The sequence below is a fragment of the Coffea eugenioides genome, chromosome 3, assembly GCF_003713205.1.
Source record: "Coffea eugenioides isolate CCC68of chromosome 3, Ceug_1.0, whole genome shotgun sequence".
Lineage (NCBI taxonomy): Eukaryota > Viridiplantae > Streptophyta > Magnoliopsida > Gentianales > Rubiaceae > Coffea > Coffea eugenioides.
This window is the reverse complement of record NC_040037.1, coordinates 12148074-12160654: the sequence shown is the minus strand read 5'-3', so window position 1 is coordinate 12160654 and position 12581 is coordinate 12148074. Positions and strand designations below refer to the sequence as shown.

The window sequence follows — 12581 nt, the reverse complement described above, 5'->3', positions numbered from 1 at the left end:
AGTTTGAACAACCCAGGTTAAACGGACCATTCGTCAAGAAATCCTATAGCCAAACGTCCTCCTCCTCTCAAAGAGTAAAATCTGAATTTCCAGCCAACCTATCCTTTTCAGCAGAATTGACCATGTCCTGAAAATGTGTTTGATCATCAGTGGATCAAATGGTACCTGAGAACACAGGCAACTGATAACTTTTATGTGTACTGTATATATTGTATCTGTATATCTGTGATCATCTGTAGGTGATCATCTAGGTATGTGTACAAGACCCTATCTTGGTCGATGAAGACCAGTAAAGTAAAACCAGTGGATAACAGAAGCAGCATGCAACTTACAGAGGGAGCACAAATTTTGTCTACTCTTAATTTTGATTATCTTCTATAGTCTGGGCTACTGCAACTCGTGCCTGTTTGTCACTTGGAAGTGATCCTCGACACTTCCAATTTTAGCAGCCTGATACATATCATGGTCTGGTAAATCACAAGGAAAAAAGTTACAGTTTCAATAGTCTAGGCGTAAATGAGGCTTTCTAGATAGAATAGCGTCCATGAAAAACTAAAATCTGGGATAAATCTTACCGGATGGCAGCAGAAAAGAGGAATCTGGCTCATATCGGCAGCCCTGCCACTGCCAAATACTTCGCATTGCAGTTGTTGCTGATTCCTAGCAGCAGTTTAAAATTACTTAACCTGATTTTACTTCCTCCTGACCGGACATTTTTCCCAAGAAGCCTCAATGGAAATCATATGGATGGTCAGCAGCAGACATTTTTTCCAGAGAAACCTCTTAGCGGAAAAACGTGGATAATCTGTTATGCATATCAAGTATGTTGAGCTTAAAGACATTTTTCCCAAGAAGCCTTGATGGAAAACATAGGGATGGTCAGCAGCAGACATTTTTTTCAGAGAAGCCTCTCACTGGAAATACATTGATAATCAGCTGTGCATATCAAGTATGCTGAACTTAAAGACGTGCTTTGTAGTTTCACTAGGGATTAGAGGGCATTACTAAGAACTAGAGCATAACATGGTAAATATGCCTTTAGATAAGGAGAAAAAAGGTAAGGGCGGGAGTAAATGAGTGATAAGAGCTGGTCTTATTAACAAAGTAAATGAGTGATAAGGCATGACCAGTATTAATGCAAATATCAACCCTGAACACAATTTAGCATCTAAGTGAAGCAAAATAAAATTGCTGTCCGCAGATTAAACTATTAAATGTTACTCAGTTAATTATTATGTATATGAACTAGCTGCCACCAATCTGAAACCAGGAAGCCTCTATTGCAAAGATATTTTTGAAAAGCTGAAGTTGAAATTCTAAAGGTATTTTCTCATGTACACTAACATGCGATTTTCTATGTAGATGTCAAGTGCTTTTTTAAACAAACAAAAATGTAACTTATAATTCTATATTACAAACAAATGATGCCTGACCAAGCTAACAACTTATCCATGACTATAGAGCCTTCCCTGCAAGAAGAGGCTTTGGAGGGGATAGGGATCTAATTTCGGGTGCAGAACTAGGAAAAAGTGTGTTCAGTTTATGCATCAAAATATCAGCCCTTGAAGGAATCTCATTCAGAAGGAATTGCTGAACTATCGGTTTCTTGAACCACTCCAGGACGGAATCCCCTGGGGCTCTCAGAACAACTTTACTAACTTCAAAGGGTGACTCGACAGAACTTAACATTTGAGCTATAACAATCTTCAAAGTTGGCCCAGTTACTAATTTGATCCGCCTTGGGACGACCCCATAGTATAACATCCTCTTCCTGAACCTGTGAAGGGTGTGTACCACTGCTATAAGAGCAGCCCCAACTGACAAGTTTCTAACATCAAGGGACCAGGCAATGTGTTGATCAAACACTATTGCCTTGGGAAAAAGCTTGTTTTCATATGCAACTTTCCATACACAACGAGCACGATTTATCTGTCCCATCAGAACAAGGTAGTTAAGAAGAACATTGACAAAGTACCTGGCAGCTCCTTCTTCTAACTCATAATCGATTCCCTGAAAGAATTCCCTCACAAAAGATAAAACTGGTTGCTTCCTCTGCTCTGGCCCTGTGAAGAGACCGCACATGAAAGCATGAGCTTTATGTTTCGTAGCACTCAAGATGGCCATCAAATGCCTCTCATTATGCTCTTCCTGGCATCTTACAAGATAGGCAAGAATTGATGTGTAAAGTACAAGATCAACCTTAGCAGCAGCATTCACATATGTTTCAAGAAGGGGCTTGGCCGACTCATATAATCCACTCTTCATACACGACTCAAAGAGCTGCCTAATAATGAAATTGTTTGTGCGAATCCCAGATGAGCCCATAAACCGTAGCCACCTCAAAGCTAGATCAACAGAACCATCCTTGATATACACCATAAGAACATCACTAGCATTCACATCAACAGAATACCCCATGGCCTTCATTTCAAGTAAAACCTTTGCAGCTACATCAACAAGCTTCTTTTTTGCCAGGAGAGTCAGCAAGGCTGTGTAGGTACTGAGCCCTGGTCTAAGACCTGCATTTGTCATAGAGTTATAGAGCTTCATGGCAGCATCAACTTGACCAGAAGCAGCATGCATCTCCAAAAGAGAAGAATAGGTAGAGGGTGTGGGAAAAAATCCAGCCCTTTCCATATCTGAAAAGAGAGACATAGCAGTCTCAAGCTTTCCAGATTTTGCATGGGACTCAACCATCATAGTATAGAGCCCATAATTAGGTCTAAACCTGGCTTTCTTCATCTCATCCCATAGCTTGAGAGCAGTCTCCAGCTTCCCAGCTTTAACAAATGACTCGATCATAGAAACAAATGTAGTGGCAGACGGCCTGAGTCCAAAACCTTGCATTTCCATATACACTTTCATGGACGTGTCCAACCTACCAGCTTTACCCATTGAATCAACAAGTGCAGCAAAAACCCCAAAACCTGGTCGGAAGTTCTTTTCTTTCATCTCTTGGAAGAGCTTCAAAGCAGCATCAAGACGGCCTGATTTTGCCAAACTTGGAATCATCAACTCGTAAGTTGATGCATCCAAGGAACACCCAACTTCTTCCATATTCTCATATATCTCAAAAGCTTTAAACGGCAAACCCTTATCCAAAAACAATGTTATCAATGAATTATACGTCTGCGTATCAACTTTACAACCAACTTCTTTCATCTTCTTAAAACAACAGAAAGTCACCTCCAATTTCTCAGCCTTTGCTAATGACTGAATAACCCGATTATACGCACTAAATGAAGACATACCACTTTCACCTGAATCACGAACCATATCATCAAACACTGATTGAATCCCATCATAATCCCTACTCTCATTCAACATATCAAACAACACAGCATAACACTCGTCAGTCGGAGAATACCAAGATTGCCTCTTGGCCCACCGAAACAAGCTCAACGAAGCCTCACCATCGCTAATAATCTTCATTGACTGAATAATGTGAGTCATGTTAGGCAAAAACTGAAGCCTATCCAATTGGGTCTCCATATCAGGACCCCATTTCCATCTTTTCACTATCTCAACAATCTTAGCCACAGCTGAAGCATTCAAAATAGGCTTCTTTAACCCTCCCACCATCACATGATCATCTATACCCGGCTCAACAGATCTTACACCCTTTCCAGAGTAAATGACACCACCTGATTCATCCAAATAATCTATTTCTCCAGTCCACTCATTTGACTCCTCACCACTCTTATCCCCTCCTGAGCAATAATTTCTTATAAAATTTGGGTTCTTGGAAATGGAGAACCCACATTTTTCAGAGGGAACTGAATTTAAAGAACACAAGTAGGATAAAAATCTGAACTTTACTATGCTATTGCAATTAACTAATGGAACAAATTCTGAACCAACACTAGAAATTCTGGTCAAGGAATGAGAACCTTTGAGTAAATACCTTGTGGGATTCAGATTCTTGGAGAGCAGAAGACTGCGAATAATCATATTCTGACGTCCAGAAAACCTCGGGGGATGAGCAAGCTAAAACCCTAAACCCAGTGTGTGGTGAAAATTTTGTATTTGGTGAAAAATGAAAATCAATGGGCAGCTTCGGCGGAAACGGGGGAATTATTCGGGTTTAACCCGGGTTCAGTCAGGTTGGGTATGACAATTGGACGAATGCCTGCCTGCCGGGGCTCATGGGGCGGGGCGTGGGCCTCCCCGACTAGAAAACAGGGCCAGGGACAGGGAAGTATGCCTAGAGCTGTCAACGAGCCGAATCGAACCGAGTATCTCATGTTTGAACTCTATTCGTTAAGCGATTCGAACAATATTCGTGTTCGTTCGTTAATTTTCAAACTCCAAACCTGTGTTCGTGTTCGGTTCGTTAAGCAAAATTCGTGTTCAAATTCGAGTTTGTGTTCGACTCGTTTAACATAAACGAGCCGTTCGCGAACATGCTCGAAATGCTCGAATTCAAATTATTTTAAACCTTAAATATGCCATGCAAATCATTAATCATTCTCAAAAATAATTAAAGCACTAAATGACTAAATTCTATTATTCATTAACTATATAACTAACATTAACATAAAAACAACAAATAAAACAAAGCAATTTGCCCTCCAAATATAAAAGTCCAGCCATAAAATTAACCCTAAAATTTGTCAAATGATAATTATGTCCATTTTCGTGAACGTTCGTTAAAATTCGCGAAAATGCTCGTGTTTGCGAACGTATATTAAAACTCGTGAACATGCTCATGTTCGCTCGATTATTAATCGAACAAAAAAATGCGTTCGAACTTGATTCGTTTAAGGTTTCAAACGAGACTTTCACGAACACGAACGAGTCGAAACGAGCCGAGCTACTGAACAGCTCGGTCCGTTTAACAGCTCTAAGTATGCCTCACCCTTCCTCGCTCCGCCATTCGTTAAAAAAAATTAAATGTATAATTATATATATATTTAATTTAATTAATCATAAATTTATAATAATAATATTATAAATATTATTTAATGTAAATTAGTTTATATGTAATATAATTAATATTATCAATTATACTAATAATTATGCATGTATATTAATAGAAATTATTAATTAGTTATGCTAAATTTATTAATACATCTATACTAAATTTCTAATTACAGTAAACATTTATAAACTAATAACATTGTGACCATACAAATTTTATTAATTTAAAGAGATTTGAATTAATCAAAGGTGCTTACAATTCAAGGAAACACTCATTTAATCAATTAAAGTTCTATTTTATTTTATAAAATATGAATTATTAACCATATAGACTAAGGGTGAAAGCCCCCTTGCCACGTCGATTTGGTCATCCGTCACATGGCGAGAGGGGATTGGCTTCCTAGTGATGTGGCATGATGTGATTGGTGTGTGGAAGCCCCCTTGCTTCGTAGGAATCATAGTTCGCCCATGTGGCGGTAGGTGATTGGCTTGTCATGACATGGTTGGTGAATTGGCCTTGGTGGTTTCCTGGGCTTCATGTGCTGGGCACGAAATCCATTGGACGCAACTTCATGTGTTGGACGTGGCCTACTTGCGAAACAATGAAATAGTTGGCTTGCTATTGTGGTGGTTGGGCTCAGAAATCCGGTGAAGTTACAGTTTTAGCACTCTGGTTTGTCCCTGTTTACATCGGGAGCCTTTAAGTATTTTAGAGTTTTTGCTTTTTTTTGAGGGGTGTATTGGTAATGTGGGATTTGTCATATCTGATTGGGTTAACCAGAAATTCAGCTCCTTCTTGGGGCAGGTCGGCAAGAGACCTCTGTGGATGAGGTGTCGTACATTTTTTCCAGCATTTTGTCATTCTTTCCCAGGCTTAAGTGATTGTAATGATGAAATCGGTTGCTTTTCCAAGTTTCTTTGTTATTAATTGATATGGCAGTTGCTATTTTGTTGTTGCTTCTTCTTCTTGTTCGCCATTTGACAATGTTGGGTGAGCTCTTCTATAGTTTTATGAAGCTATTTTACTGTGTCCTGTATGTTTTTCCTTTTCTACTTTTATCTTTGTTTCGATTGCATTTTTATCTCTTAAATGAACTTATGCATGTTTTGCTAGATGTATGCTACTATTTATGTCTACCATGTGTGATTTGTTTTCTCCATTAGTTTTCTTCTGCTTATCTTAGTGTCTTTCCTTTCAAATCTGTTCATGGGATGTTTGCAAAATGTGCATTATTGTAGTTGAATTGTTGTTCTTGGCTAGCTTTTTTTGTGTATTTACTATGCTTTTATTGTCGTCCTTGGTTTTCTTCTTTGATATCGTGGCTTCAACTTTATTATTTGTACCATAACAATAGACGGTCTACTCATCAAATTGCCTTGTTCGGTTTTTTTTTTTTTGCTAGGTTTATGTTTATTTAGATTTTGGTTGTGGTTTACACTTTAGAATTACCCGATCTGCTGCTTGCTGAATGGCTGTAGTTGTTGCTGAATTAGTTAGTGTTTCAGCTCTATTTGTGTGTTTTTAGCACCTTTTATGTGTTGCTATTAGGTTCTCCTCTCTGCTGTATTATAATTTTTTTGCTGTACTGTTCCTTACTCTTTATTGTTGTCTCTAACTTTTGTTTTCCTCACTGGTTAGTGCATTGGTGCTTGTTTTAGCCTTGGTCTGATAAAATTTTCTGCTTTATCATTAGTGACTTTAGCTTTCATTTTTTATTATGCAGCTTGGTTTTAGCTACTTCACCTCGTTTCTGGTTTTCCTTTGTTGCAACTCTTGCTTCAGGTATTTACTCTAGTGCATTCCTTTTAAAGAAATACTGTGTATTCTCCTATTGTGTTTGTTACGATAAGGTTGTAGAGCTTTTTCTTCTTGATCATTTTATGCTGTCGTTAAATGGTCTGTGCTATCTTTGTCCCCTTTTTTTAGAATTTTTTAAACCATTCTTTCTTTTGTGTCTGTTGTAAAACCTTTTGTTTTCTTTTAAATCTGTTTTTAAAAGCTCGTGTTCTTGCCTCTTCTTTTGTTATCTTTTCAATCTATATTATCCAAAGATAGATAAAAATGCCAGAAGACGTAAAAGGTATGCAGAAATGCCGAATAATGAGAAGGCCGATCTCCTTCATCGTCGTCGAGAGTGTAAGACTGCAAAGAGGAGAAATGCTATTGGGTCTTCTTCTGATGAAACAATTCAGTTTCAAAGGCCTAGACAAAATAGTTGAGATTACTTTTCTAGGACTCCGTTTGGTTACTGGAAATGTTTTTTTCATGGTAATCATGATAACCTCTTGAACTCATGCATGATAATCTATTGAATTATTTGTTGACATTGGAGACACGTTGTAGGTAATTTCCTAGTTCCTGAAGATGGAGACTTCATTTGATAACAGCGTCAACGAGAAAGTTGAACTGCATATTGAAAGGGGTGGCAAATCAGTCGTCATGAACTTGGTGGTCAGTTTTATAGTGTTGTCTAATTTCATGGTTTAGATTTTCATGTCATGATCTCTACTTTTTTTGGATTGTCGCAGAAACAAGTCTTCAGTTAGTGCTAAGTACATAAATTCGTTCTTGGCTTTACATTTCACTGATCCTGAGAAATTTAACCTTTGAGATGAAGTTTCTCTATTGCCTTTGCTTTTGTGCATCTACAATGAGCATGGCAGTGAAAATATTTCACCTTGAATGGTTGGAAGTATTTAGTTCAAACAGATCTAGTTAAATTCCTCAATGTGATGGATCCCATTTTTTTTTGGGGTTCTTGGGTTTTATGTTTCATGCATGCAGAATAATAATAGGATTAAGTTACTGATTATTACAATTAATATGATTCTGTACTGGCTCTTCTAGGCACGTCTAATGTGACTTGCTTGATCCTCTATCTTGTATATCTCATTTGTTATATTAATAGCTTAAGTTCAAGATTTTCGCTCCATAAGCCTAGATTACTTTTTGAAAGTCTGTGGTGCAATGATACACCCTCTATCTTATCAACAGGTTTCCTAGATGACCTTTTACAATGCACTCTTAGTTATTGATTATTACAGAATGTTGTATAAATTAACTGAGAAAGTGTTGTAATGTCTTGCTGAGGCATGAGCTTGAACTACTTGTGGGAATAGACATGAGAGATGGGAATGGAACCACTCGTGTGATAATCTGGTGTGGATGTATAGTCCAAGATCCTCACCCTACTGTGCGTGCTCTTGGATTTCTTCTCGAAGAAGGCCATGGTGTTTATGTGGCCAGGTGAGGGCTTTAGGGATCAGTTTGAAAGCACTAGGATTAAGTGCTGGCTCCGTCATGAAAGGAATTTCTTCAGCATTCTTAAAGCATTACTCCATGACACAGTTGGATATGCTTTTGATGGACATTAATGTAGAGAACACTCTTTGTAGTTCACAACACAAAGGCATTTTTGTTTGTTTGGAACTTAGGCTACACTAGTTGGTGGCTAAATCATGAGTGACGTGACTGGGTGTTGTTTGAAACTACCACATTCAACATTATAATTTCTTACTTTCTAGATGATCTTGTTGGCATCAATGGCATCTACTTTGCCAACCTAAACATTCATGATTAAAAATGAACTCGTTTGGTTTTCATATTTAGAATGCCTGTTAAACTTGAACTTGGTCCAAATGACCGTTAAATATGTATGACCAAAATGTTCAACTTTATTCACTATCCTTAATTTAGTATATCGATGCTTTTAACTTGGACCATGACTATTAGTTGGGCGTGTATACATTATATGATCACACCGCGCACAGTGCGGTGATATCCTCCTAGTTCTATCAATAAAAGGAGGCTAAAAGTTTAGAGAATATAAAGCAATCTATATCTATTTGATTTGCAAATAAAATTTAAGTCTATTAATATTTTTCATATATATATGCAACTGATGTCATTTTTTTTAGATAAAAAAGATTTAGATATACTAAATGATAGATGTCTATCTCTATTTTATTAAATGCATACAATAAATCAAATTAACAATATTATTTATATAAATGATAAGAAAGTTTTCTTATGATAAACAAACACAAAGTCTTCTTACATGTCTTATTGTTAAACTATGAATTGCCGTCTAAAAATTATACATAAATCAACCATGATTGATCAAATTATAAATCATTATGTGAGCACAGTAAAGAGCATCTCACATGTACTCAAAAATAATTGCAAAAATAAATTTCTTAAAAAGCAAATAACAATAGACTCATACTTTAAGAAAATATGATACCAAATTTTAGTAATTTATTAATTTATGATATGAATGAGATTAAAGGATTATGGTTTTTAAAAAATTATTATCTTATTAGTTTACCAAAATTATTAATTTGACTCATTAACCCAAGTTGGAACCCAAAAAAATTATTATTTAATAAATATTATTGATTTATCGAGTATTAATTTATAGAGGTATTACTATACACTTAACACATAAATATTTTTTTTCTCAAAATAAAAAATAATAACCGACGGGCTTGGAGACGTGGGGGTGAGGGTGAGGGAGTCACCTAATAGTTCTTCAAGGGCTTGCTTGATGACAAATAAAGATCAAATTACACATATAGCCCCTAAATTAAACTTAAAAATCATGCAAGTCCTTTAAAGACAAAAGGAAATAAACATATTGAAAGTTATATTATGACTAGGAATGTTAATCAATTGAGCTGCTCGAGAGTAGTTCGGTCAGACGATCGGCTCGATTTCGATCAAATCGAGCTTGAGTCAATCTTGATTTGTACAAAAATGAAAACGAGTCAAATTTGAACCTCCAAAATATTCACGAGTCAAATTTGAACCTCCAAAATGTTGTGCTTGATAGGCTAGCAAGCTTTTCGAGTTTTAGGTTGCATAGTTAATTTCAATGCTGACAATGTGGTAGGAAAGATTAATCCATATTATTTATATTTATAAAATTACTTAAATATCTATAACCCTAAGATTAATTACATGTTGTACCCTCTAATGTTCAAAATGCCTTATGAGTACTCTTTTCTTTCTATTAATTTAAAAATAAAAAAATATATTCACATATTGGATATTTGTATTGGGTCAAAATTTTTCATTGTTACTCTTCTCACTTCTCTTTTCACTCATGGCCGACCAAAGCCACCGAACTCAAACCCTAATCCCAATTCTCACCGACCAGCAATCAAATCTACTCTTAAACCCTAATCGATTTCAGGCGCTAGCTTTAGCTTTCGTAGAGGCTCTTACTTCTATTGTTCTTATCATTTGGCAACTAGAAGTCTGGAACTCTTGTGGCTAGCAAAAGCGGGGATAGCTCATTGGAATCAATCTTCATCACTGGAATCAATCACCCTCATTGCTATTAGTTTCAGAAAATTTGGCACTCTTAGTTCTCACGTTCTCATACAAATCCTATCCCCACTAATCATGGTAAAGCATCTACAACCAGAATTTTTTATTGTTTAAACTTTAAACTAGTTCAGTGGTTGAGTTAATCAAATTCTAAACCAAAGACAGCTTGTGTTAGTTTGGAGTTTGGACTGTGACTTTGTAATTCAAAATTGTTAGTTTTGTGGAATTTTTGACTTTGTGAAGTTTTGTGAAATTCTAGAATTTTTGCTTGGCAATAGCAGGTTAACGAGTACTGTAGATGTATTGAAATATTGAATCACCACTCATGCTCCATTCTATCATCCTCCTTTGTGAGAGTTTCTTTCTCTCTTGGTAAGAGTGCCCTCTCTCTTCTGAGAGTTCCTCACCGTTGAAAATCCTTGAAACTTTGAAACTTTCAAAATCCCTCACTTTTCAACATTGTAACTGAAATCCAAACCTCAAACAGGACCAGATCGTCTTTAATGCCGATATGCACACTAAAGATGCTAGTATGTAGAGTGTTTTTCTGCCAAACAAGGTTCAATTCCAAGTAAGCAAGTCTATCTGGGTTGGAGTCCTCTTCTGTACAAACCCAGCTGAGACAAGAATAGGGTATGTGGAAATACAAGGAACTATCACAGCAAAGTTTGTAGCAATTGAACAAGTTGAAAAGTGCCATTTCTACTCAGTAAGAGTTTTGACACGTTACTTGACTGCCTAAGCTGTTTTTTTCTGGTTCTTGATTCTTAGTTTTAGGGTTCTCTTTTCGTGTCTTTTCTTTGTTTTTTCTGCTTTGGTGTAGCTGGCTAGCTTGTGTGTTTTTCTGTTCTTAGTTTTGTGGTGTAGCCGGCTAGCTTGTGTGTTTTATGTTCTTAGTTTTATCTCATATTAAAGGTCTGTTGAGTGGGGTATTCCCTCGTAGTATTCTCTAGTATCTCAATGGTAGAAGAACTAGTGGATATAATGGAAAATTTTGATCTTTCGGAGAAAGAGCTGGGAGGAGCTGATTTGGACTTGGGAGATATACACCTGGGTATTAAAGAATGTCAAGTTAGTCTTGTAGGGAAAGTGAAAGGTGAAAAAATAGTGAATTTTGTTGGGGTGAAAAATTTTGTGAACTCCGCTTGGGGATATCCTAGAGATATCAGGATAATGGAATTAGGTCCAAATCTTTTTCAGTTCCACATTCCTTGTGAGGAGGACAGAGACAGAATTTTAAATGGAGGACCTTGGGTTTTGGATAACCAGATACTGGTGCTCAGGAACTGGTATGGGGGGGTTGAAGAGGATGAAGAAGCCTTCAACCTTGCACCACTATGGGTGCAGATATGAAATTTACCAGTGCACTGGATATCAAAGGAGATAAACAGAAAAATCGGTAAGGTATTCTATGAAGTCAGAGATGCAATAGTTCCCCAAGTAGGAGGGAAAGAAGGAAGGCACCTGAAAATCTTAGTGACAGCTAACATATCTCAACCATTGCTGAGAGGAACAACTGTCAAAATGAATGGAACCACCAAATGGTTGGGCTTTAAATATGAAAGATGCCCGGACTTTTGCTATAAATATGGCTTAATTGGTCACAGTGAAAGGAACTGTAAGTGTTTCATCTCTATAACCAAAGGGAAGTCTGAAAACCAATTTGGGCCATGGTTAAGAGCAAATGATGGAAAGGCATCCCCACAGAAGGAACAACAGAGTAGATATAATCCTGAGAGAAGTTACTGGGGCTTTAGAAATGGGGAACTGGTTCCTAAACATGTTAACCACAAAGAACCACAAGCGCAAGGTTCAGGAGTTGACAGGCAGGAGAGGACAGAGGGGCACCTCCTACAGGAAGAAAGGAACACACGAATGAATGACAAGGAAAAAAGCACTGCAGTGGGAGGACCCCATCAGGACATAACTGGAGAAAGGAAACAAGACCAAAGTGATCCAGTAAATGGCGAAAACAAGACTAATGTGAGTATTCTGAATTCTACTCTTATTGCAGAAGGAGGTAGTGGTACAAATGCTGCGAGGAGAGAAGATAGATGTCAGAATGAGAACCAAAAATAGCAGGTTGAGAGAGAGGCTGAGTCATCAGAGATGAGCCTAGTTGAGGTGGCATTGGAGCTGAAGGAGGCTCTAACAGTGAAAGATGTGACACAAGGGGGTGACCAGAATCCCATGCAAATAGATTCAGAAATTGCAGCGAAACAGCAAAGAGAAGGAAGAAGGCAGTACAGCAGAGGGAAAAGACAATTGAGATCCCCTGGTGTGGGGAGCAAAGCTTTGCCAGCACCAGATGAAAACTGCAACCGTGGGG

The 12581-nt window shown here is 37.4% G+C and overlaps 1 protein-coding gene across 1 annotated transcript; it reads right to left on the bottom strand.

Annotated features, from left to right (window-relative positions):
* Nucleotides 1–1261: 1261 nt before the first annotated feature.
* Nucleotides 1262–4019, bottom strand: LOC113764494 (pentatricopeptide repeat-containing protein At1g79490, mitochondrial). Its single transcript, XM_027308410.1, has one exon. The coding sequence runs from the start codon at nucleotides 3949–3951 to the stop codon at nucleotides 1456–1458; it is 2496 nt and encodes an 831-aa protein (XP_027164211.1). The 5' UTR covers nucleotides 3952–4019; the 3' UTR covers nucleotides 1262–1455.
* Between the last annotated feature and the right edge of the window lie 8562 nt (nucleotides 4020–12581).